Raw genomic sequence first — 26978 nt, 5'->3', positions numbered from 1 at the left:
GATCACCTCGATGGTGGCCCACGTCGCCAGCGCAGGGCCTCCTGCCATAGGTCTGTCAGGCCTCTGTGGGATGCGGTGGCGATGGGGAGGCGAGAGTTGTCCCATAAAATCTCTAAGCCCACTGTCCATCTCACGGCACTTCACAGTCCTCAGCACCGCATTTTCCAGTTACTCATGTTGAGAGACAAATGCCCTTGTGTCTGCACTTTGTGAGTGAAAGAATCAAAGAATAGCTTATTGTCTTACCTCCGGGCTGAGGCCCAAGGAGCACAGCAGTAGTGTTTTCTGCCCTGGTGCCCTCTGCCCCTTACTCACACAGGCCTAGCCCACCGTGTCCTTTCCTTGGGTTCTGCCTCTGCCCCTTCACTCACGCTGTCCTCCAGGCTGCAGACCCTGGCCATTCTCTGAACTCTCTAAAGTCTCCCTATCCCTGACGGTCTCAGGAAGTCCTGCCTCCCTGAATTCTCCCCTAGTCTTCCCAGCCCAGAGTGAAGCCCCCCACAGTCCATTAGAGTTAAAGCTCCCTGAGGGCAGAAAGCATCTTTTCTGTTAATTACCAAATACCGACCAACCAGCCCACAGTAGTTGCTCAGTAAATATTTGTTGACAGGAAGACAGCGATTGCTGTCTATAAACTTAGCATCTGTCCTATATTACTTCTGTCTTCATTCGTCTCTCTATACACATACACCAGACGCTAAGCTTCAGAACAGAGAGCAGGGCTTTGTATCGCCCTCTCACAGAGTCTGGGACACACTAGGAGCTCAGTAAATACTGGTGATTGAGTTTATTGCATAATCACTCCTACATAATGTTCCCCGAGCGTGGGGTGGGGGTGAGGAGGCAGGCACGGTGTCTTTCTCCCGCCCTCTTATATAAAAACCACCTAGAGCGGCGTTTTAAGCAAGCAGAAGGGTCCCCCTTCCTCCTACCCAGCACTTGACTGTTTAGGGAGGATATGAAGGCCATGATGCTGTTAACATTATATTCCCCTCCAAAAAATTTGCAAAGGACTGTTTGGAGTGTTCAAGAATCTGTTATCCAGTGGTTGGCCAGTTAATTCCTGAGTAAGCCACTTTGAAAACTGATGATAATCCTGTTTCAAACGGAGAGTTGGGAGAGGGCCAGAAAGGGTATATTATTGTATCTCGTAGGAGGGGAGAATCCGGCAGAGAGTCCCTGAGTTATGGCGCCACAGCCTTCCTTTCTTCTGTTATTGTAAATTGTTAGGGTAGAAAGCCAAATCAGCAAAGTGAGACTCCAGCATTGCACTTCCTCTCAGCCCAGGTCTTATATAATGAAGACCTTCGTAAACAAACATTGCATAAACTTAATATGGGATCTCTCCTGTTAAAGTTCATGCTGTTTAATGTAAAGCGGAATAATGATTTCACATTTCTCTCAAGCTCTAAGGTGTCCCTTGCTTCTGGGGTAGTTTAATAAGAGAAAACTAGTTTCATGCCCCTCAAAAGTCCCCAGGGTTCTGCTAAAACAGTACTTTTGCCTAGCTCCTCCCCTTGCCTTCCTGCCTCTCTCCTAGGAGTCTCAAACTCAAGTGCCTGTAGGGCCCGCAGGTAACACCAACACCGGTGAGCTGGTGAGGTCAGAGCAGGTGGCTCACAGGTGCGCCGTTTAAAGGGGCCGCGCGCGTCAGCCCAGGTGCACTGTTGCTAAGCACGAATGTGTAGCCCAGAGTTTGCCAGGGCTTTGGATTTTCAGGAGAAGCTGGAAAGGCAGGCTTTTAGGAAATATCACCTGATTTCTAAATGTTAATACGTAATTTTCAAAAATTTGTTAAATCCTCTGCAGGCCAAACCGCTTACGGCTCTGTGTTGGATACTTTCCATGGGAGGGTAGTCTGCAACCTTAGTTCCGTCCCGTCAGGCCTTCCTGCCTTTGCGCACTTGAAATTCCCCCTCAGGTATCATTTTCATTGTGCCACCCACCATTTTTAGGGGGTATTTAATTAATTCCCGTCCAGGGCATCTGCGGCTGCAGGGAAGGGACCAAACGGAGTGTCTCCTACAATGTTGGGTGCCGGGCAGAGGCTCCACTAAGGCTTGGGGAAAGAACGAGTCCCCAACTTCTTCTCTGTGCTCTGTCCTCTCATAGAGGCATATGCCCATACGTGGGCATCACCCACGGCCGTGCAACAAATGACCCCAGAACTCCGTGGCTCCACAGAACAGTCCACACGTATTCTCTCCCCAGTTTCTCTGGGCCAGGAACTTGGCGGCCACTTGTCCAAGGACTCGCCTGGTGGGGGGGGGGGGGGGGACCGTTCGTGGCCGCTCACGCTCGTGGCTCACAGTCTGTGCTGGCGGCTGGCAGGACGCCTCCGCTCCAGGCCGTGTGGGTATCTGCACGGGACTGCTTGAGTGAGCGTCCTCACAACGTGGCACTGGCTCCTCCCAGAGCCAGTGATCCGAGAGAGAGCAGGGCGGCCGCCGCAACGTCCTTTATGACCTCACAGGTCATTTCTGCAAAATCCTACTCCGTGTCGGAGGGGACCACACAAGGACCTTGCCAATACCAGGAAGCAGGCATCAGTGGGAGCCATCTTAGAGGCTGGCTGTCACAGGCCCTCAGGAAATCCTTCTTAGGCAGATAATCCAGGACTGGAAGTAATTTTCCAAAAACCTTAAGGGAATAACAATGATGTCATAGTGATGCATACCTGATGATCATCCCGTTTACTATTGTGTTCTTGAGATCAACCTCAAATTAAATTGACATCTTTTAACACATCTTAGAAACGTCTTCCCTAGATGTGTCTAAAATCATTTTTTTTCATAATTTTAAAATTCTACCGGTATCACCCCTTAAAATGCTAGGTGCAGATGTACACCTGCTTTTCAAGGAAACCCTTTCGATTATTGCTTACCTCTGTCCGCCTCACGGGGGTATTCTTTGTTCTCATATTCTCTCAGTTGCCTGAGATGACACTTCTCTACTGAACCTAAGGTTTTTTAAGGATTTGAAAGGAAAATCCCCAAGAAGTAGCATCCTGAATAAAGAGTAGAACCCCTTTGATATATTAATAGCACTTGTGAACACAAATAGCCCCCAGAGATTCCCGGGGGCCCTCCGCGTTGGTAGGAGGGGTGCCCATAAATCAGAGGCCTCAGACAGGGAGGGGGTTACCTCTGTTCTGCCAGGTTATCTATTTCTGGTACCTCCTTTCCAGCCTCCCACCCCCAACTCAGACAGCAGGACTAGAGTGGACGCTGCTGGGACTTACACACACACGCACACACACGCACACACACACACACACACACCCTCAGGCTGCACATTACCTTTGCCTTCTTCAAGACCACCCTTAGTATTCATTTTAGCCAGATTTCACCTGAATAAAAATGTTAAGGGGAAGAAAAGGTGCCCCAACGTGATTTCCCCCAGGAAAATCCCCCTTGGTACCTAGTGCTTATTTGTTCAATAAACAAAACCTTAGGCTGGGAATTGAAGGTCAACACAAGCAGAATCCAGGAGTGTGCACCGGGGCTACGGAGCCGTGCCACATTTGCGTGTGCACCTGGGGAGGAGGGTCTGGCATCACGCGCGCGCGCGCGCACACACACACACACACACACACACACACACACACAGAGCGAGCCCCACCCAGTTTGCCTTGGCGGTGGTCACCGAGTTGGGGTGCTGGTAAATGGAAATGAAATGTATAATTCATAAGGCCGAGGTGGTGTGCAATCTGTGGAAAGGGGGTTGGTAATTACAGAATTGAGAAATGAGGCTGCAGTGTTGTAAGTAACCTTTCTAGGTTAGAGGCTGCTGTGATAGATGGCCTGCATTGTTCTCTTTCTGACCTTTTTCTGAACTTCCCCTTAGAAGAACAGAGGAAATACAGTTCTGCCTTTTCCCATATTGTTTTTGAATAATACCTTCAGATGCCAGCTTTTAGCATTTCTGTTCTTCCGTTTGGGGTGTTGCTTCCCCCCGCCACCCCCCCCCCCACCATGCTTTGCTGCTTCCCGTAGAAAAATCCAGCTGCTAATTACTTTATCCCAGTCTTAATGCTAAGCACAGAGGCTACACAAATATTTGTGTACGTACTGTGTACGTACAGGAAAAGGAAATAGCCCCGCAGCATCCTTTCTCTCCCTGTGCCCCCACCCCACCCCAGCCACGCAGGGCACTCCTGAGAATGGTCCTCTCAGGTAACGGTGCAGACGGACCGGTACGGAATGTGTGGGACATGGCCGCTCGGTCGGAAGATGTAAGAGCCAAGCTCGCACTTGCAGAATGGAGTCGTTTTAACCAGATGTTAACGTGCACGCAGGAATCACGCTCATTCACATTTAAGCTATTGATGCAGTCCTAGGGGAAAAGAAATAACAAGGCTGGGGAACGTGTGCTGTGTGTCTTTCGTCAACCTTTCCTCCGTGCAACCTGAAATACTCAGCCGCGTGCCCTCCTCCCTTCCCTCTACCCGTACTGATTCCCTGGTCTGAACAGTGAGTCCCTGGTGCTGCCCCGTAACTTTGGGCTCTGTGATCACCTGAAGCCTATCACATCAGCCTCTGTGAAGTCAGGGAACCCCGGAAGAGAGAAGAAGGAAGATTTCTGTTTGGTTTCCACACAAGTAAGCGTCGCCGAAGAGGCCGCGGGATAGTTTCACTTAGCCTTGCAGTTGAATCTAGAGTTGAATGTCTGGGGTATTTGGGGTTGTTTTGTTTCTTGAAAACCCAAGTCTTTGGAGACCAGATGAAAAGGAACTAGACAGTTCTGTGTCAGAGCCCTTCAAACTGGGGACAGAATTTAGTTAGCTCCATTTAGTTGGTTAATGCTGATTGAACACCTGCTGTGCGCAGAGCCACCACCCGCAGAAGGAAGCAAATATAGGTTCTTTCTCCTCAAGGAACTTCTGATCTCGTGGGGGAATCCAGGGCAGGCCTGAATGCATACGTACCTAGACCTACTTACATAGCCGGCACTCCACAGAGGCGAGCGTGACAGGCAGGCACTCAGTGCCTTTAAGTGATATTTCAGAACTTCTATTCTTTGGCAAAAGAAAAAAGCTGAGCTCGTCACATCAGTCATCGCTGCCATTCTTTCAAACGTCCATTTAATTGCTTATGGGGGCTTTTTTTATTTGAATATTTGAAAATCTCCCTGGGCGCCTTCTTTCTTCCTGTCTTCTCTAGTTACTTCTTTCTTCGTCTCCAGATAGATAGAGAGCGTCTCCTTTCTCACCCACCACTTCTCCGTTTATAGGTATGTTTTAAAGATACAAACTTCCTCTGCCAAGCCTCTCCCATTAAAAATAAATAGAGCTTTGTCGGTTTCTGTTCAGATTTCCCCACGGAAATCCCCATTATCAGAGAAGAACTCCGAAGAGCTGCTTGCTCCCTATCCCTTCCCTTACCTTAAAATACATACATGCATGAACAAACGAGCAAAAAGTAAGAAGGCCCTGTGTTTACTTCGTTCTCAGATAATAGGTCCAGTTCAGCAAACATGGCATATTGAGCACTTACTTTATTCTTGCACAGTGCTCAGCGGTAGGGGAAGAAGGATGAGACCATAACTTCTTCCAGGTCATGAGTGTGAATGAAGTGTGACAGCCGGTGTCTGTGGAGGGCCCAGGACTCTGCAGGGTGCTGTGAGGTGAACAGAGATGAATAACGCAGTCTGCCACTTCAAGATGCATCCAGTCTCATTGAGAAGCTGATTTTTAAGAAACATTTGTTTAATGTTTCTTTATTTTTGAGGGAGAGAGAGAGAGCACAAGCAGAGGAGGGGCAGAGAGAGAGGGAGACACAGAATCCAAAGCAGGCTCCAGGCTCCGAGCTGTCAGCACAGAGCCTGACGTGGGGCTGGAACCCACAAACCGTGAGGTCATGACCTGAGCCAAAGTCGGACACTCAACTGACTGAGCCACCCAGGTGCCCTAAAAAGCTGATTTTTTTTTTATTTCTTTTTTAATTTTTTAATATTTATTTTTGAGAGACAGAGAGAGAGAGAGAGAGAGAGAGAGAGAGTGTGTGTGTGTGTGTGTGTGTGTGTGTGTGTGTGTGAATGGAGGAGGGCAGAGAGAGAGGGAGACACAGAATCCGAAGCAGGCTCCAGGCTCTGAGCTGTCAGCACAGAGCCTGACGCGGGGCTCGAACTCACGGACCGTGAGATCATGACCTGAGCCGAAGTCGGACGCTTAACCGACTGAGCCACCCAGGCGCCCCCCCGAGAAGCTGATTTTAAAAAATGATGACTGTCAGTGCAAGAGCTGAACAGGCAGCCGGTGAGCTGTGGGAACACGGAACAGGAGGCCACCTCGGGCAGCGTAGACTTCTGGAGGAGGCAGGATTCCAGTCGAGAGCCCAGAAGTCTTCAGGCAGTAGCCAGGAGAGGTGCTTTCCAAAGAGGTAAACTGGGAGCACCGGGGGTGTCCAGGGGCCCCACCCCGACCGCTCTGACAAGTCTGGAGGCTTCGGCCTCAGTCCCTGCCTCCCTCCTTCCTTTCTCGTCGCTCTGCCTCTTGAGCTCCACCGACGAGTGGCATCTCCACGACGAGCGAACGTGCTGGTTCGCTCATTTGGCTAGACTAGTGTTTGGTGCCCAAGACAGCAAGATGAGCGTCTTAATCTCTTTTGCTGGAGGGTGCTCCATTTCACAGGCGTGCAGGAGAGTCCCAGTTCTGGGACTACAAAGAGGCCCCATTGTTTATGGGAAGATAGGGCAGCGGTCCCTCTTCACGTAGAGGGACACTTCCACCCCTTCCACTGTGTGCTCCACGCCACAGTCGGCCCTGCGTTTCTGACAGTGAGGTCCAGCGGCCGTCCGGTGGGTTCCGTGCCTCCGTCCCCTGGGGTTGAAGGTTCAGACACCGTTGAGATGTGTGTCTGCTGCACGTCAGCACCCCCTAGTGTGAGCTGGAAAGAGCCAGCTTAGTTCTTCCTCGGGACCCAAGCAAAACACAAGAAAGCAAACTTGGGCTTTGTTGGTTTGGTTTTGTTTCAGCTACTTTAGGAAAAGCTGAATGTTGGAAGGCTCTCCCTAAACAAGCTGCCCTTGGCTGGACCCCTAACGTGTACGCCCATTTTGTTTGGCAAAATTCCTTCTGGAGCAACCAGCCAGCCGCCTTGGGAGGTCCCTCCTTGTCCCGACCACGGCAGGTCCTAACAGGCTGTGGCTAAGTCCACCATGTGATGTTCCCTGCCACAGACTCGGGGGAAGGCTGCACCCTCATCCTCTGCCGTGGGCTTGGTCTCCTGGCAAGGCCAGAATGGTATGCCCTTGCCCTGGGAGCAAGGCCGGCCTCTGCCACCTGGCTCCTCTGGTCCCACTCACACCTGGGTGCTTAGAGACAGGACGCGTCCTGTACGGCCTGGGCCAGAACCAACCACACTGGCCGGCAAAGGCTCCTGGCTTTATTTGAAAACTGGCTTAGCTGATGTGTTAGCAGGCACATCTTTCTCCGTAATTTCTCTCCTAAAAGCGCAACGCAGGGAGGGAGGCCTCTTCTGAGGCTGTGGGCACGTCCCTGTTGCTGCAGTGGAAACTGACCCTCCGGCATGTGTCTGGCATCTTCACTGAGTGGATTCTGTTTCGTATCTCAGGTTTCCAGCTTCTGCTCTCTCGGCTGGCGTATCTCCAGTCAGTGACACTGAATGCACCTCCCTTTCAAAGAAGGAGCAGGTTTCCATCTTCAGTCCCTGTTCCTTATCCTAGGCCACCAGCTATAAAGAATGCCTCATGATCTAGCCCCACAAGCCGCATAATCAGATAGGGCTTTATAAGGAAAGGAAATACCCCAAGGATGAGCCTTGTCTTCGTTACAGTTCGCTTGCTAAGAGTTGTGAACCCCGGGGCTTCTCCAGTGCAGGCCCGGGACCCCTAGCAGGAAAGCATCATGATTCTCCAGCCCTGTGTGAGATCATTCATTCATCCAACAAACATCTTAGAGTACTCACTGTGAATCGGTTGAAGCTAAATATTAACCATATGTTTACTGACATTTAAGTCGCATAAGTAATCTTACCTTCTTGGTGTGCTTTTATCTGGGGTAGAGAGGAAGCTTTGAATTGATTGTTTGGTGTGAAAGGGGCCAGCCTTTTCCCGCCTGGCCTGACATCTCGTTTTCACTCCATTGGTGGGTAACGTATCACCTCCCGGAATCAAGTGAAGGCGCTGCATTTGCAACTGATCCACAGGAATTGAGATTCCAAATTCCCTCCCCGTGCAGAGAAAAGAGGTGCAGCCTCCGGAAACTGAAAGGTGACAGCAGGTGGTGGTGGGACTGGAGTGTGGGCAGGCTCCCCAGGGAAGCTCTGAATGCACAGTGCAACGCTCAGTTTCAGTCAACAGACTAACAACAAAGCAGAAGAAAAACAATCAACCAAAGGAACTGAAAAGAACGTCTGAGGTTTTTGTCTCCTTTCTCTGTCAGCCAGCTCTGTCGTCTTCCCAGCTCCCGGTCTTTGCGCCGAGCCCTCTCGGTCGGAGCTTGGATCTCCCTCTAGCCCGCCTGTTCAGGAGCCTGCACCCCGAGGCCTGGGGTCCACGCCGCCCCCCGATACACAGGGAGCACGGGCACCGTGGCCTGGGCAGAGGGGACGGCGCGCGGGAGGGAATGTGCAGGGGCGTGGCCACACGGGCCGCGTTCTGTTTCTTCACCTGGCTGGTAGGGGGACACTGGTCATTGCTTTCTGAGAAGTCACTGAGCTATATGTTTTTGCTTTGTGCACTTCTTTGTATGTGTCTTATCTTATACAATAAAAAGTAATTTTATCAAGATAAAAAAGACTTTAAAATTAAGAACCCGAAGCAGTGTATGAGTGAAAAGAATCGGTGTGTGTAGATACGTGCAGAAACCTGTGATTCCATTGCCCTGGTTGACGGTGCTTCCACAGACGTTTATTGAGCACGTACCTTGGCAAAAAGTGAGAACATAAAACATAATATTACGGTCCAGCAGGGTGTGGGATGCAAAACCAGGCCTTGTCCAGCATCCCTTGGCTTCGTGGCAAAGGCACCAGGGACCAGACTGGGAGATACAGGCAGAGTCGGCACAGTGCATGTCCACAGGACTAGGAATTACAGGGCAGGGTGAGTGTCTTTGAAATGACCCATTGTGGGGTCCAAGCTGATTTCTTCCCAGGAACATTTCTCATTGAGGTTTGGAAGGAATTTAGAGGCTGACATCAGAATATACTCCAGACATCTGAGAAGCGGTTCCCGATTTATACGAACGTCATTAGAAGCCTTTGGAGTTTAGGTTCCAGATCTTTTATTCTGGTGTGCAAGCAAGGAAGTTAGATTTCGGTGCTGCGCTTTGCAGAGTTGAAACACAGTGGCAGGACCCCAGGATCAGCATGGAGGCAGAATGGGGGTGGGGAACACACAGTTGACCCTTGAACAGCATGGGTTGGTAGTGCCTGGTCCCCTTATACACAGGCTTTTGTTTTTGGTTTTGTAAATACAATACAGTACTGTAAATATATCTTCTCTTCCTTACAGCTTTCTTAGTAACATTTTCTTTTCTCTAGCTTACTGTATTGTAAGAATATGGTATATAACACATATACGAGTGTGTGTTAATCGACTATTGATGTTATCAATAAGGCTTCAGTCAACGATAGACTGTTAGTAGTTAAGGTTGGGGGAGTCAAGTGCCATGTGGACTTGGGACTGCATGGGGGAGCGGGGTTTGGCGCTCCAGCCCCGTGTTGTTCAAGGGTTGACTGTATATGTATTGAGTGCACATCCAGGAAAGTCTTACTCAGAGCCAAGATGCTCGTGGCCAATACAAATAAAACTGTCACTCTGATTCTAACACTACCCTGGAAATGGTCAGTCGAATCAAAGAAGCCAGCTTCCTTTGGGAGACTGTCCAAATGTGACACGAGAATGATGACGGCATCTAGACCCAGCCGTGGTTATTACAATCAGCCTTCCATACGGATGCACTGAGTTGTTCTCGCGTCCTGAGCGTTTCTCTTGGTGATAGCTGGAGACATTGAGCCAACAGAATCGCTGGGGAGGGTCTTGAAATGATGCTCACCAGCACACAGGCACACGGTGTCATGGACGTCAACAGTGTCGCCGGAGGTAACACTTCTAGGACATTTGTGCAGGGATTTGGGCGCATGTATATCGTTGAGCTGGAGCCACCCACAGGCATGAGTGGGGCGTCTTGGCTAGCTCTCCTTCCAGAGTCAGAGCCTGGCCCCCTGCGGCGGCCCCCCACCACAGTGCCGTCCTCAGCTACTTACGGGGCAAGACTCCTCCTCGGTGGAGCGTGTCTAGAAACCTTAAGGTCCACAGCGTTTGGTCAGGCCATCACCTGCAGACAGGGTCCACATCACCTCGGCTCAGTACAAGCTAACGCAACAAGGGAGCTCCTGGTCGGCCTCACCCCGTCGCTCGTGCCCTGCAGCTCCACCCCTGGGTCCCTTTGGCCTTCGCATCTACCCAGCCCCCTGGTCAAAGACAAAGCTCTTTCTCTCACGTCTCCTGTTCACTAAGGAAGCTGTGTCTTTCTCAAAAATCCCAGGTTGGCCGTGGCTACGCCAGGCCCCCCGATCACTATTTCGATCTCCGCTGGACCTTCCTGGGTCCCCCAGACGTGGTATGAATGCATCTCTTAGGAACGCTGCTCACCATTTTCCTCGCAGCCCGCCAGTGGCCAGAGGAGATGTATTCTCTCCCCACCTGGCCGCCCTGCCGTGCTCCCCTGCACTCACCCTGCACGCTGTCTTCCATGCAGATCCTTCAGCTCTGCGGTTCAATTTCTCTAAAATAGCCTCCTTCTAGTCCTCGGATTTCTCCTCTTTCTCCGGTCCTGTGTTGCTTTGATGTGACCCCTTGCCTCCCACCCCGGGTCACCAGCACACATAGTGGCTCAGAGCTCATGTCAGCATTTCCAAGTCCCCTTATTTTTGCAGCGGAAACATAAGATTGAACAACCCATCTGAAATACAATTTTACATTTTGATTGCTTCTGCCCCAGCCATACTGAGGTTATTTTCAATCTACATATATTTGTGGGAACGGGCTTTTTCTCTGCAGTTCAATTCAAGTACACCTTATAATATCAGTGATTATAAAATACCATGGCCTAATAGAGTGTCTTGCTTCCAAGGAGTTCAAAATGCTTTATAATTCTACCGACCATCATTTGTCTTCATATGCTGCTGTAGAGACAAGAGAAAGAAAAAAGAGAGAGAGAGAAAGAGAGAGAGATTAATAATCACATTTTATAGACGGTGAAATAAAAACTCAAGAGAAATTGAGTAACATTTTTCCAGAAAGGCACGGTTGTCCGTGTGCTCTCTGATTAGTGTTGCAGATTTATTGCCCGAGTTGGGAGTGGCCGTGAACCCTGCACTTGTTTTACTAGTGCACCGTGAAGACGACCAAGATATGGACTCTGGTCGTACATCTGGCCGGGAGGCCAGGTGAGGCCAGAGAGCCAAAGCCAGGTAGCACGAAAGGGGACGCAGGCTTAGGACGGCGTTTCTGTGTGTGAGGGGAGACGTGGGGCCTGTAGGCTGGGCAGTGCTCTTTCTGAAGTTAGTTGGTGGGCGTTTTGCTGCTGGTTTTATTAATTGTTGTACCTTTTACAGCAATAAATGGAACAAAAATGCTTAACCCGTTTTCCTAGTAATGTTTCCGCTTATAAGGAGGAAAGTGGGCTTTAAAAAAGGAGGAAAAAGGATGCTCTTTGTGTAATTGCTACGACGTGGACTTGAGCGTATTACAGATGAGTGAATACGTGTTGACTGCCTGCTCTATGCCAGGCCCTATGCTGGGCGCTTCCCCTGGCGCCGTTTAATTTCATCCTCAGAGCGGTATGAGGAAGTCGAGGCACGGCTAGAATGCGCCAGCACCGAGTTCCGCCCGCGAGCACGGGGCCCCCGAGTGTGTGCTGTCCCCACTCCACTCTATGGTCTCCACACCTGTGTTGGGGTCACTCCCTCACAGGGTCATGTGGTCTGGACGTGACCTGGGAATACCCTACCAGCTCTGCCTGCCGCCCAGAAAACTAGTGAGCGAAATATCAAAGCTTCAATAATTGACGTGCTAAAAACGACAGTTGTTTATTCTCTTTCTATAGAAAAATGGAATCTTCTGTGTCTTACTGTGGGAATGTTGGAAAGGAACAGTCTCTCTCTTTCTTAGGTGCAAATTTTGTCTGACACTTCATGTATGTTGAAAGTATGTTTGATGTCCCAAAATAGCAATGAGGAGACTCTCTAAGAGAATTCCGTGGGGTGGCAAAGGAAGGGTGAGTCATTAACGGAGCCTGGGTGATTCTGAGCCCAGTGAGAAAGGCCCGTTTCCCAAGCCAGCAGCCCTACTTGCGGTGGAACCGAACCGAGAGCAGAAACGGCCCCCATGGGGGAGCCCAGAATGTGATTTTGTTTTTTAAACTGCATAAACTTTGAAACAGAAAGGCCAGGTAGTCTGCCTCTTGTCATAGGGCATGTTGCCAAGGGGACGGTGCCAGCTTCAGGGGAACCGGTGCCCACTAAGGGTGTGGGGTTGACACAGAAAGATTCCTGTACAAATGTGGAGACAGCGCCTACCATGCCCAGGTACTGTACTAGGTGCTACAGACAGAGCTGTGACGTGGGGACAGGGCGGGATGGGGCACACACTCACCCTGCCCTGTGCCCAGAGGCCACCCCGGCCTGTCCACTTACCAAGACTCAGCTCACACGTCTCTCCGGAAGCGCTCCCTGCTTTGCCCCTTCTCCCCTCGGTTAGTTTCCCATCATGTACTGGGCACACACTTTGGCCCATTGTACATCAGCTGTTGGCACGTCTTGCCTCCAGCTAAACAGTGAACTCCCGGAGGGGCCGTGGGGTCTGGTTTATTTATTTTTTGATTCTCAGCACAGTGGCTGACACAGAGACACTTAGGAAATGGCAGTTTGGATAGTCAAGTAAGTGAAAGGATGGACCTTGAGCCAACTTCTCAGTCACACTAACCATTGGTAAGAATGGCTTTCACCTCCCTCGGGAGTGAACGAGCCTCAGGTGCGCTGAACAAAAAGAAACAGATTTTAGGCTTGCGTCTCGACTTCAGGGTCTCAGAGCCTTATGGACCAGCAGAAAAGGGAACAAGGCATCTGCGAGATCACAGCAGAACCGTCTTCGGTCCCCCAAGGATTACTGAGAGCCGGGTGAAAAAGCACCTTCCTTACTTAGGCCTGGGTGTTGAGCAGGTATTTATGGAGCAAGTGAGGCACAGACCCTGCCTTCCAGAAGGCTTAAGAGGGGGCAGGTATGGGAACATGTGTTGGGAACAGCAGGTGCGCGGTTCATAGTTACTGGACCGCACTGGTTATTGGTGCTGACGCATTCGTCCCCCAGTGTGGGCAGCACGGAGAAGGTGGGCAGCCTGTGTCTGAGGAGGAAGGAGAGGGGCCCGGCCTCTGCAGAGATGTGATCAGGGTATCACGTGTGCAGAGAAAAGGAATGAGGAAGAGTTTCGGGGTGGGTTGGAACAGGTTGAAACCAAGGGCAAGAGACCAGTAGGGGGTTAGGGTAGAGGCCTAAACCTCGAGCCCTTTCCAGCCCCTCCGGGACCCTAGAGCCACCTGCAAACCCCTGCCACTCTCCTTCTTGCTGGAATTCGGGAGCCACGGCAGGCAGGTGTCCTCTGGGCCTCCGCTCCCACCCGCAGAGGCCTTCTCTCCCACGGGGGACACCTTGCTCCTGGTGCCAAGCTTCCATTCCTCCACCAAGATTGACCCCTTCTGCTCCCCTTTGTTTATGCTGCCTTAGAACTTTCTGCCTGAATCTCATATTTTAGTGCTTTCTTATATTTAATAAAGGTTTATTCAATCAGCAAATCCTTATTGATTGAGTGGCTACTAAATGGCACGCACTGTGCTGCCCTGTGGACGTAGCAGGGGGAGACGGACAGTAGCGGGTTATTGGGGAAGTGCTGTAAAGTGACATTTACGGCACTGTAGATGGAGACTAACTGGTGTCGAGGGACGCCTGTCTGCGGCGGTGACAATTAAGCTGAGGTTTGAAGGATGAGAGGGAGGCGGCCATCTGAGCGCCGGTGCAGGGAGCCTTCGAGGCAGGAGCACAACACTGCACGAAGGCTCTAGGTCCAGGAGGAGCCTAGAAATGGAAATGGAAATGACAGTGGAGAGCAGGGCAGGGAGGTCCTGAGGGTCACGGAGGGATTCAGGGTTCAGCGGGGAGCCTCTGTGGGGCTGAGAGCAAAGGGAGAGGCGGTCTGTCTGCTCGGGCAGCTGTGCGGACAGCGGATGGAGGACGGAAGGACGAAAGGAAAGACCCGCCGGGGAGCTCCAGGTGCGACGGGGTGGCCAGGGCCAGAGGGGTGGCGGTGGAGGTGGAGAGTCGGGGCCGGGCCGAGAGATACTCGGGGGCGGCCGCATTGAGGCCTTGGTGGCGAGGATGAAGGGAGCAGAGGGGCTCGGAGAGCATCCCGGGTTCCCAGCGTGGGGAGCAGGCGGGAGGGGCCAGGATCCCATTCAGCGAGACGAGCCCGGCAGAGACAGGGACCCGTTGCCGTTGGGGAGGGGAGGCCGAGGAGAAGACGTCCCTTGCGAACATACTAAGTTGGAGGCGACTGTGAGTCATTCCCATGGAGGTGCTGGGCCTTCAGAGTGTAAGTGCGGAGCAGAGAAGAGTCCAGCGCGGAGATGGACGTTCGGAAATATGAATGGAATATGGACGTGGGGCTGCCATACGATTCCTCTGTCAGCTTCCTGAGGCTGCAGAAACAGTCCCCGCAAAACACAGGACCGACCACAACAGCTATTTACTCTCCCGCTGTCCTGGCGGCTGGAAGTCTGAAATCAAGGTGTGGGCAGGAACATACTCCTTCTGACACCATTCGGGGAAGATCCTTCCTTGCCCCTTCCACCTGCTGGTGGCCCCAGGCACTCCTCGGCTGGTGGCAGTATAACTCGTCTCTGCCTTCGTCTCCACGCGGCTGCCTCCCCGCTGCGTCTGTGTCCCTGTTTCCCTCTTCCTGTAAGGACACCTGTCCTGTTGGCTTAAGGGCTCACCCTACTCCAGTGACATAATCTTCGCTAGTCACATCTGCAATAACCCCGTCCCCAAATAAGGTCCCGTTGTGAGGTACCGGGGATTAGGACTTCAACATGTCTTTTTTGGCATTTGATACAACTCAACCCATAACGGTTAACCCAGAACAAAGATGAAAAGAGAGGAGACCAGGGGTCCAAGGGCTTTGCCGTCCCACAGCAGCTAGCTAGAGGACAAGCCAGCAAAAGAAACGGAGAGGCAGGACAGCTGTGGGAGCGTATGGTGTCGTGAAAACCACACTGTGTGTTTCAAAACGGGACGAATGTCAACCGTGAGAGAAATATGCAGCTCCTGGGTCAGCGAGGGAAGTTGACCCGTGGACGCGACATGACAACGTGACCCTGGGGGTTCGGATGGGCGTGGCCCCTGAGTGGAGACCCCTCAGTGGAGTCCAGTAGGAGACAGGTGGCAAGACGGGAGGTGGGGGGGGGGGGGGCACAAAACAGTGGAATTGCAGGAGACCCCCGTGAGGTTCGGAATAGGGCGACACCTGCAGGGACACGGGGGGCTGGAGAAAGGACTTGCTTTTGTGTTTGCTTCGCTTTGTTCTTGTGTGCTGTTTTAGTTCTTAAAATGGGAGATGCTGGAGCATGTCCGTATGCTTGAATTAGCTCTGTCTTCGTGTCTGCAGGTTTGGCTTGTATACCAGTAGTATATTCGACCTCATTTGTCACGTGTGCTGGTGTTGGCGTCCAGCACTGGGGCCCCTAGGGGACAAGACTCCGTCTTCTATTTCTTTTGTCCCCCGGCCATCTAGCCTGACACTTGAGCATTTGTTCATTGTGGTCACAGCAAGAAAACTATCCTGCTATACATACCCTGGTGCCATGCATGGCTACCACTTCACGTTCTAACAGAAAACAGGTAGAGGGACGCCTGGGTGGCCCAGTCAGTTAAGCGTCCGACTTCAGCTCAGGTCATGATCTCATGGTTGGTAAGATGGAGCCCCACATCAGGCTGTCTGCTGTCAGCACAGAGCCTGCTTGGGATCCTCTGTCTCCCTCTTTCTCTGCCCCTTCCCCATCCTTGAAATAAATAAACTTAAAAAAAAAGAAAATGGACCGAGAGCCGTCTTCATAGGCCCTATTCACATAACGTCAGTTGACAAAATCCACGGCTGGTGTTTCTTGCCAGAGCACGTCACTGAAGCGTCACTCTTATGTGTCGGGTTCTGTCTTGCACATCCTCAGGGAACAGAAGCCAGGAAACGGATTTCCACGGGTTCCAAGTGGCCTGCTTAGGGGCATGAGAACCAGGTGATTAACCTGATAGGAAGGTTGGCCCCATGGTCGAATCCAGAGATGTCCCTGTGAGACCAGCCCAGGCTGTGTTCCTAAGACCCGACCTGGAGGCTACGAGGGGCAAGGGTCCCGGTCACAGGAACAGGGAGACAGAGGTGCGGAGAAGCTTGTCCTGTGTCAGCAGCCTGCCCGAGGGGGGCTTCGCGGGAACCGGGACAGGACATCTTCTCCAGAGAAGAGGTCTGAGTCTGCATGTGGGAGGAGGCAGGTGGACACGCCGACCCTGGAGCAGAGAGGGCAGAAAGGAGGGCAGGTTCTGACACACACGTAGTAAGAGTGTGTGGTTTTCTCTGTCATGTTCTTTTCGGATACCCCCTTCTCTTCCAAGGGATGTGTTGTTGTTGTTGTCGTTGTTGTCGTTGTCGTTGTCGTTTAAATAATCCACAACACAGGACAGTCCAGCAGAGACGTACCTGGAACCAGCACGGGCATCCCCGGTGCGGCAGCGCCACAGGGGCGACAGCAGCATCCCGTGTTCCCACGCACAGTCAGCACCTGGGATGGGAGGACACAGAGACCACAGAGCTAGGGTGCAGCGCCAGGCTGAGCCTCCATGCCAGCAGTGAGCTGAAGGTTAAGTAGGGCCAGCGGCAGCTTGCACCCCCCCCCCCCCCCCCCCCCCCACACACACACCCAGAGTAACTCCCTCCCGCCAAGCCTGGGAAGAGACCCACCCAGCCCTGGACTCTGGCAAAAGGATGTCGTGCACCCAGACTGATGACCAGGGCACTCTAGAAGCACCCGGCAGCAGTGCTGAGTCTCCAGCCCTAAGACAGCGAGGGAACTCCTTCTTCCGAAAAACCAAGACGTTGTGACAAAACATGTTGGGTTTTGTTTTTCGACGTTGTTAGCTAGAGAAAAAAGATCAGCAACGAGAGCAAATGTAAAAGAGTAACGTTAGGGAGACGCTTTCTTAAGTGGGGGAGATTCAGCTTGACACTCCCAAGACGAGTGGGGCTGTTTTGGCCGCAGCCTCGCTCCTTCCTCCCGTGCTAGCTGGTGAAGATCACCCAGACAGAGCCGCCTCCCCAGCTCCCGCTGCTCACGTGCCAGGCTCCTGAAAGGGTAGGAGAGTGGCGTCTTCTGGCATTGCTTAATCAAGTGGGAAATTTACAGAGAAAACAGAAGCTGGGCTAATGCATTTCATTATCAGCCGAGCGCCTTGAGCCACGTTTTTTCAAAGCTGGGTTCATATCTCATACATTTGAGCGTGGTTTTCTCCAAAACGTACCCCTACTTCATCATGACACGTTCTTGGAAAAGAAAGGGCGCCGTGTGGTCTCCTTGGTTTTCGTTACTAACTGCGTGTGAAAATTTCCCTCTGAGTTTAGGTGGTTTCCTCCGGAAGCTCCAGCATGTAACCTTGTCTATCATGTGAAGGGACATAATCCCACAGGCAGGAATGGGTTTATAATGGAGTTCTGACTGGTACCCAGACTATAGATTCATGAACGGGGTTGTATAACTGTAATATTTGAAGACATTTTAGGAGACTAACTTTTTCAGAAGCTGATGATAAAAAATAATAATAATGTTTCCTTACAAAAGTGTGATTCAGACTCCTAAGAAGGGGGATCATTGACATTAACAAATATTGGATTTAATCCCCTTGTTGTGGGTAGAGGCGACCTGTTTTCTATATTGCTGAAAATAGAACATTTATATTTCAGAATTCCTTTGTAAAAACTGGGCATTCTCTATGATTGGTTTCCTGGGTTTTCAGTTACAAAAGGTAACTCCCAGGTATCTCTAAAGCGGTTATTAGCTCATCCGACTGGAATATAATGGTAATGAAGTCAATGGACGTGGTTCCCTTAGATCTCTTCTAGAGCCACAGATCTACCCTTCATCTCAGCCAGTCATCTGACCACGCTCCCTGCCGACAGGGAGGACCAAGCCCAAGAATGGAGGGATCACTGCCACACAGTGCAAGAACCACAGGCCCTTTAGAGGGGAGCAGTAATGGCACCCCAGATTTGAAAGATAGGGTTTTATGTAGAATTCATACACAAATTGCTACCTGCACTTTCAAGTTGCTAATGGTTTCTCTCGTTCTTCCTTTGCAGGGCCCCTGAAATCATCCTTGGTCTACCATTTTGTGAGGCAATTGATATGTGGTCCCTGGGCTGTGTCATTGCTGAGCTGTTCCTGGGCTGGCCGCTCTATCCAGGAGCTTCTGAGTATGATCAGGTGGGTCCAGATAGCTCAGGTGTTCACAGTAAGCACGTCCTTTATAACATGACCTGTGGGTGGGATTGTGGGCTGTTTCCTTGTCTCTGAAACCTTGCTTCCCATAACTGCTTTTCTCTTATTCCTCTTTCTTTCCCCTCTTGCTTCTATTACTTCTTTCTTTCCCTATAAAATTGTCATTTTTCTCAAAGGCACTAGAGCCATTAGTATACCATATGTCCAGTTACAGGAAACGCCCTGACCTCATTCTCCTCTTTTCTTGCAGATTCGGTATATTTCACAAACACAGGGTCTGCCAGCTGAATATTTATTAAGTGCAGGGACAAAGACAACTAGGTTTTTCAACCGTGACACAGACTCACCGTATCCTTTGTGGAGGCTGAAGGTAGGAAGAACGTCCCCACCACTCCTCACCCATGCCCAACACTCAGGGAAGAAGGGCACCATCCAGTTGGCGGGGAGCTCTTGCCATTGCCACACTGATCCTGCTTTGATTCGGCCAAAAGCCCGGGAGAGGGGGCGACCGTTGTTGATCCATGAGGTAGATGAATTCGAATGTCCGAAAGCACCGCTTTGTTTGGCCAGCTGCCTGCGAAGCTCAGATCCCAAGTTCTGGTGGCTAAACTCCTGGGATGAAATCCCAGTGAACCATAATGACTTGTCGGGTGTGTGCTAGAGAGAGAAATGAGCCCCACCTTGTCCTCGAGGAGCTCCTATTCCAAGGACGCATGCAGGGAGCCCCCCACCCCTCCATCCCGCTGTCACAAGTGCGCCGTTGCTGGTAGGGGTAGAGTGTGGGACCAAGAGGAGGGAACCAGAGGGTCAGGAGGAGCATTTGAGCTGGGCCCTAAAGGGGGAAGAGTGTCTTCCAGGCAGAGGAAATGGCCTCGGAGAGATGACGTCCTAAGGCTCCGGGGGGGGGTCTGTCTGTCCCGGCCGGCAGGTGGTATAGCACATCACTGCACACTGTCAACTCCCGAGTGGTTTTACTTTAAGGCAAACGTATTTTGCTTTCACTTTGATCTGTGCCTAGCAAGGAAAATTTGTGTATTTTCCTGAGAAGGAGAAGATGATGCAAGTCTTAAGTATGCTTTGTGTTCATTTTAGGTGGTTTTTTGTTGTTGTTTTTTGGGGGGTTTTTTGACAAGAGAGTGGGTGGGGGTTTTTTGTTTGTTGGGGTTTTTTTTTGTTTGTTTGTTTGACAAGAAACCACAGCCAAATTCTAATAGGATTTAAAGATAACGTGTGGCCAATAGTTGCAGAAGATCTAGAAAAGAGATTTGAGAGCTAAGCAAGCACTCCGAGGCTGTTGATGAGGGGGCTGGCATTCGACAACTCTGAGAGCTAGCAGCTCAAGGTCACGTCCAGTAAAAAAGAGTTCGGGGGTGGAGGAGGGTGAGGCCAGGCAGAGGGGCAGGGTTCACTTTTATGTCTTCATCTGGAGCCTCGGTCCTCCTTGTCCAGCTGTTTCCGGGATCAGAGCCTGGATCCTAGCAGCTCCTGGTATGCCCTCCTTGAGTGACAACGTGAGCATCCATGGATGCATCCAGAAACCCACAGTAACTGGAGACAGCAGCTTCCTAGACCAAGGCCAGTGCAGGGCACGTGCATGGTCCAGCCCCAGGCAGAGGGGCAGCACAGAACAGACGCCAGGGCCAGATGCTGCTTCCCGGCCACGCGGCCTTGGCACACTCCTGGAGCTTGCTCTTCCTGCTTCTTCCCTGGAAAGTGGGTCGGTGTTTGTCCTCCCTAGGATGGTTGTCAGGAGTACCGAGTGAGTTCTTGTGCTTTACAATAGTGCCTGGCATGCGGTGACAGCTATCTATATGAGAGCTTGAGAAATAAAATTAAATTACAACTTAAAACCATGTGGAAAAGGGCTTCTGCTTTTCCACTTGTGGAATCTTACCTTATCCCTTAAACTTAGGGGAGAATGTAGGGTTTTCAGGGATATGGCATATCTTGGTCATCTTGGAACCTTCTGGATATGATTCAGAGCAGGCTCTCGACAGGTCTTTGTGGGAAGGAGAGAAGAGAGATGGGTTAGTGTGGAGGACGAGTTAAGTGTGTAGGGCACTTTAAGAAGAATCCGAGTGTCCTCTGAAAGATGGGAAAAAGACCCTCCGTGAGAAGCAGAAACCAGGGTTTGAGTCACAGTGACCAGGAAATAATTCACATGACCACTCAGCTTTTGCATCTTTTGACCAGACACCAGATGACCATGAAGCAGAGACGGGGATTAAGTCGAAAGAAGCGAGAAAGTACATTTTCAACTGTTTAGATGATATGGCCCAGGTAAGCCCCATGGGTGAGTATGCAGTGCTACCCCTTAAAAACCAAGCACAGCAAGAGTTCTGCGTAATAGAAGATGGCGGGTAGAAATTCACATTACTCACCTGCGGTGGTTGACCTTGACCTTGAAACAATGATAGGGTCACTCCTAGTAAGAATAGCATTGGGTTGGTGGAACATTTTCAGGAACCTTACAGCCGCCCTTTACTGGTTCCCATTTGTAGAAAAAGAAGGAAGGAAGGGAGGGAGGAGGGAGGGAGGGAGGGAGGGAGGGAGGAAGGAAGGAAGGAAGGAAGGAAAGAGAGAGAGAGGAAAGAAGGAAGGAAGGAAGGAGAATGGAAGGAAGGAAGGAAGTCATCTTAACTGCATAAGAAAGGAAGAACTCCCTTCCCTCACGCCGACAGAAAGAAAAAGAAAGTGCTAGCCAATCTTACTGATGTTTTCATGAGAAGAATTCAAGATCATTAGTACATCTGAGTTTACTGCCCACAACTCAGTGTATTGGTTCCCGAGGGCTGCCCTGACAACATACTGCACGCTGGGTGGCTTTAGATAGTAGACATTTATTCTCCAACAGTTCAAGAGGCTAGAAATTTGACATTAAAGTACCACTGGGGCCATCCTCCTCTGAAAGCTCTAGAAAGAAACTGTCCCATGCCTCAGTCCTAGCGTCCGCTGGCCCCTGGCAGTCCTCAGTGTTCCCTTGATGTGTAGCTGACTGATCCCAACCTCTTCACCCTTCTTCCTATGGCCTTTATTCCTGGATTTCCTCTTGTCTCTGTGCCCAAATCTCCCTCTTCTTTCTCTTATAAAGACACCAGTCACTGGATTTGGGACTCATCCTACTCCAGCTCACCAGAGGGATCACAGGTTCTCTCACCTTTGTGCCCAGAGAAAATTCTAGAACTTCATCTGTTTTTAGTGTAAGGACTAGTCTAAAAGCAGGGCAACCTAAAGAGTCTTTCCTGAAAGCAACGAGAAGTACAGCACTAGACCAATAAACACTAGGCACACTTCTTCCTGAGGGTGAGTGGAACCAAAAATCATGATTCTGAGTAAAGGGTACTTGTCAGTTGATTAGAAGCTTAGATTGTCTGGGAAAACTGAAATTACTTTCCATAGCATGCCTTGGAAAATAACGGAAAGCACCACACAACAGGCCTTTCAAAAACCATCCGAGGCTTACTCTTGGAAGAAGAATCCTGGGTTCACATACCCTGCTGTCTTGGCCAGAGGTGATCCCAGTGAGCACAGGGGCTAAAACAGTTCTGGCGTTAACACAGGGCACTACCAGAGGACAGATAACACTGTAGCTGGAGGAAGAAGGTTGGCCTCTGAAGGTTAAATGCATAACCCTTTTTGCATTTCATTTTTTACTACTTGGTTATAGTTCTTGTTTTTTCAATTGTGGTAAAATATACATAGCATAAAATTGGGGCACGTGCATGGCTCAGTCCATCAAGCTGCCAACACTTGTTCTCAGCTCAGGTCTGGAGCTCGGAGTCTTGAGTTCAAGCCCTGCCCCAGGCTCCTCGGCGGGCGTGGAGCCTACTTAAAAAAGAAAAGAAAAGAAAAACTGACCGTCTTAACCATTTTTAAGTATATAATTCAGTAGTATCAGGTATAACCCCATTGTTATACAACGAATGCCCACAAGTCTTTCCATCTTGGGATTATTTTCCGTGAGGTGTGATGCGAGGTACATTTCAGTTTAACTGATGGAAGCAGGTACAGGGCACGTCCTGTCACTTCTGTGTATTTTCTAGAACGGGCAGCGACCTGCTCCCTCCGCCACGCATGGCCGCCCTCTGCCTTTCCTGGAGAGGAAGCAGCCACCGCCTGTGGGCAGTAACAGCCCATGGCAGTGCCTGCAGCAGGACCCGCACAGCCTTCTGGACACTGGGAAGGGGTGACAGACATGGGGATGGAGTTCCCGGCAGAGAAGAAGGGAAGCCGGGGGAGGGGCGGCCGAATGGGGTTTTGGTAACCTGTCCCTGTTTGCCTCCAGGTGAACATGACAACGGATTTGGAAGGGAGTGACATGTTGGTGGAGAAGGCAGACCGGCGGGAGTTCATCGACCTGTTAAAGAAGATGCTGACCATAGATGCTGATAAGAGAATCACTCCAATTGAAACCCTGAACCACCCCTTTGTCACCATGACGCACCTACTCGATTTTCCCCACAGCACACAGTAGGTGTCTTGCTCGATGCTTTTTACCAGGGGTCAGCAGACTTTTTCTTTAAAGCCTCAGATAGTAAATCCTTCGGGCTTTGCGGCCATATGGTCTGTGTCGCAACCACTCCACTCTGCTGTTGTAGCTGACGGTAGCCGTGGACCGTACGGAAACCAATGAGGGAGGCTGCGTTTCAATAAAACGTTATTTGTAAAAGCAGGCGGCAGCCAGATTGGGTGGCCCTGAGCCACACTTTGCTCTACACCAAAGAGCAGGGAATGGGAAGCGTGGGAGAGCTCAAGGCTGGGTGAACCCGCCCCGGGGGTCTGTACGTAAACGGGGTGCTCACAGTGGCGGCACCTGGGAAGCAAAGCCACTTTCAGGGCCAGAGGTCACTCCCAGAACCATTCTCGTTTGGATCCGGGTTTGTTCGTCCACTCATTCGTCCCCGCAGCGGGCTGTGTGCTGGGGTGCAGCGTAGGGCAGAGCGGTCGGGCCCCTGCCCACCGGGGCTTCCAGTCTGTAGGTGAGAGAAAGACATCACGTGGGTGATCCCCCAAGAAGCAGGCTGTTACCAGGGAAAGCGGGCTGCAGTCGGGGCCCGGCAGGGCAGCCCCCGAGGAAATGACCGCCGAACGACTAGCGACAGGTCACCAGTGAAAAGGCCGGCCAGGGGAGAAAGGGCACTGCCCGCGCAGCGACTGCCAGCACAGGGCCTGGGGCTCGGAAGGAGGGGAGGCCTCGGGACGAGCCGGGTAAGGCCCCGTGTCAAGGGTCTGGGTCTTCGCCGTAAGAGCAGCGGAAGTCACGGAGGGACTTCTAAGCAGGGGATGGCTGGTTAGAGCTGCGTTTGACAGAGACCGGCCTGCTGCTGCACCATCAGGTCAGAGAAGCCCGGGCAAAGTGCCTGTGAAGGGAGGCAACGTGAAAGCTGCTGGTGGCCTGAGAGAGCCGTTTGCGGGGAAGCAACGGCCAGTTGAGCAGGCTGCGGGACTGAGGGGAGGGGAGGGAGAAACAGGAGCGACCAGAGGGGCGCGACGGGGTTCTTCTGATACGGAGGGACCGGGGCAGTTCAGGGTGCTGGTGCAGCCCGAGGGATTGAAGAGAAGGACGCAGAGGTTTCCGAGAGGCCGGGAGGCGCCAGGATGGCAAGGCCGGCGTCACGGGCGGGGAGGGACGTGGGTGTCGGCAGGCGTGCTGGCCTGGCCAGCGAAGTGGATGTTCTTCAGGCAGCTCCTGTCTTCCCTTGTGGAGAGCAAGGTGGTTGGTGGCTGAAGAAATAGAGGAAAGCCCGGGTGGTCGGGGCAGGAGGTGGCCGGGCCAAGTGGACAGAGCAATAGGGGAACAGAGCGTGGCAGACGTGAATGGTGTGGAGGGTAACCGGGCCCCAGGTGACGGCAGGCGGACAGCAGGTCGCCACTCAGGGTCATCCGGGCTGGAGCTTCGCCAGGCTGTTGAGAGAACAAGACAAACTGACAGGCTTAGGATGTTGGCAAGAGAGCGGTCATTTTCCCAAACGATGGCTGTGGGAGGCTTAGCTGTGAAGGGAAAGGAAGTGAAGACAGAGGGGCCAGCGGGGCCGAGCAGGTTGATCACCTCCAAGACTGGTGACTTTAGCAACAGCCGAATGAGCCAGATGGGCCAAAGTGTGGCCAGGGGATGAGACACTTGAATTTGCAGTTTGGGGAAGTGGGGAAAGGGTGGCCAGAATTGACCACAGGCCACTGGGATAAGAAGTGAGGAGCCAGGATGTCTGACCTCTGAAGCCCTGCCTGGTGGGCAGGGAGTGGGGCAGAGGCCCCGGTGCCTGACGGGGAGAGGAGAGGCCAGGGTGGCAGAACGGAGGGAGGAGGAATTTGCAGAGGCTGTAGTAACAAAGTACGCTGAAGGCTGACCCGCTTCAACAGCAGACGTCCATGTTCTGACAGTTCTGGAAGACCAAGACCAAACACCAAGATCAAGGTGTTGGGCAGCACTGTTTCTTCTAAGGCTGCTCTGCTCAGCTTCTAGATGGCCGGCTCCTCCCTGTGTCCTCACGTGGTCCTTCTCGACACGTCTGTGTCCTAATTTCGTCCTCCTCACGGGCAATTGGATTAGGGCCCACCCTGATGGCCTCGTTTTACCTCTATAAAGATCGCATCTCCAAATGCAGCCACGTGCTGAAGCCCTGGGGCTTAGAACTTCAGCGGATGGATTTGGGGGCAGAGTTTACCCATATCAGAGGGTAATGAGGGATATCATTTCAGCCTCTCAACCTGGAGGCACTTGGGATGTGAAAGAACAGATAGTCCCATCCCTGGAAGTCTGCAGGGAGAAGCGGTATGCTCAAGGGAGCACCAGATTTTAGACGGGGTTAGGAGGAAACAGAAGTACGTGAAGAGGCTGAACATGAGAGACCTTGGCACATCCTGGCTGTTCCTGCCACGGCCAGAGTCTGATTGGGCTGAGTCTCAGGCTGGACTTGACCTTATCTGGTCTGCAGAAAATGAGTGGGTGGTACCCTAATTACCTCCTCTGATTTCAGTTCTGGTCCTTATCAGTTGATGTTGAGCAAGTCAGATCACATGGCAACAACCACCAATGTCCAGTTCAGAGCAGGAAGTTGGACCCCTCCCTCGCAAACTCTCATTACAGGATTTGTCCAATTTTGGGGTGGTTAGGGGTAAGTCAAGGAGTCAGTCTGCGCCACTGAAGGAAGGCAGACTCGGTGATTTTCTGGATAGGACTCCCATGAGATCAGTCTTCTTATATTCAAGGGTGAAATGGGACAATTGTGAACCAGCTATAGTAGATGTGGGAGATGGAGTGGTGCTCTCCAGACAGCTCCCAGTTAGCCCTCTGCACTGTCAATGAGACAGTCATCTGCACAATGTCAGGGCCGTAGCTGAATGACCTCAGGGTCCTGCCTAGCTCTGAATTCTGTTAAGGAAGCAGCAATAGAATGCTTCACTGTACTTGGTGAAGACCAAGCGTGGAGACCACGAGCATGAGCCTCAAATTCAGAATTTGGCGTAGATCCAAGAGAATCACTGGCAATTTAGAATTCAGAAAACGGGCCCCAGAAGGAAAGACAGGTCTTTAAGCACACCTAGGCTTCCCTGAGAGTAGGCGTAACCCCTAAGGGTCCCTAGAACGGGCTGGGAAGACCATGAGAACAACAGGGCGAGAAGAATGCTCCAGCCCCCACTCCTTCCGAAGACCCCCACCCTTGGGGCTGGGCCAGAGCTGCCCGACATATAGATTAACAGGTGAAAGAGACCCCACTCCTTTCTCCACACCAGGATTCTAGTGCACAAATTCCTTAAAAGCCATTCTGACAGAATTAACCCAGGGCGTAAGTGTTTGCTCTTCCTGAAACTCAAAACTCAGACCATTTTAATTAGAAAATTCTGCGTCTAAAAGCTTTGGGTTGAATTGTCACAAAACCATATAATGCTTTAAATACATTCCAAAAAGAATACAAAATGCACCGCTTTATTCCTTCAGCTTCCGCGTGAAAGCACTTGGCAGTTTGCTTGGCACTTAGTACATGCCCAAAACTGTCGGTGTTACCAGCATTATAAGTAGTGTGTTTTGGCTATTTGTTACCATAGAATATGTTTTCCTTTTTCTCCAGGGTGATCAGTCGGTAAGTGTTTATTTCGTGTGCACTGTGTGGCCATTTTAAGTAGTCATGAGCTCAGAAAGGATTCTTCGGGCATGTCTAAGTTCAGAATGCCTGTCATGGAAAGGACGTTTCGGGATAGCCCTCAGGCACCTGCTTGGCCCAAATTATAGCACACCCATAGCACACATGCGTAATCTCAAAGGAGTAGAAAACTAATATTTTATTTATATTCAGTTATTACATTATTTATAATCAGTATCAGTACTTAAAATTGAAATCTAAATGTGTTTTACTATCCTGAATGTTAGCATTTGGGGAAAAGTAAGTTTAATTAGAAAACAGAAGCGGGGCACCCGGG

General features: G+C 51.3%; 1 protein-coding gene across 2 annotated transcripts in view; it reads left to right on the top strand.

Annotated features, from left to right (window-relative positions):
- Positions 1 to 26978, top strand: part of HIPK2 (homeodomain interacting protein kinase 2) — a 179051-nt gene that overhangs the window by 109275 nt on the left and 42798 nt on the right. For both annotated transcript variants that reach the window (XM_030308554.1, XM_030308553.1), the window contains exons 3-6: positions 18422 to 18545; positions 18811 to 18930; positions 20754 to 20840; positions 22846 to 23030. In XM_030308554.1, coding sequence (XP_030164414.1) covers positions 18422 to 18545; positions 18811 to 18930; positions 20754 to 20840; positions 22846 to 23030 — 516 coding nt within the window. The remainder of the gene's footprint in view (positions 1 to 18421; positions 18546 to 18810; positions 18931 to 20753; positions 20841 to 22845; positions 23031 to 26978) is intronic.

This window comes from Lynx canadensis, chromosome A2, assembly GCF_007474595.2.
Source record: "Lynx canadensis isolate LIC74 chromosome A2, mLynCan4.pri.v2, whole genome shotgun sequence".
Classification (NCBI taxonomy): Eukaryota; Metazoa; Chordata; class Mammalia; order Carnivora; family Felidae; genus Lynx; species Lynx canadensis.
Note: the sequence above shows the minus strand (reverse complement) of the source record. Positions and strands in the feature narration are given on the sequence as shown.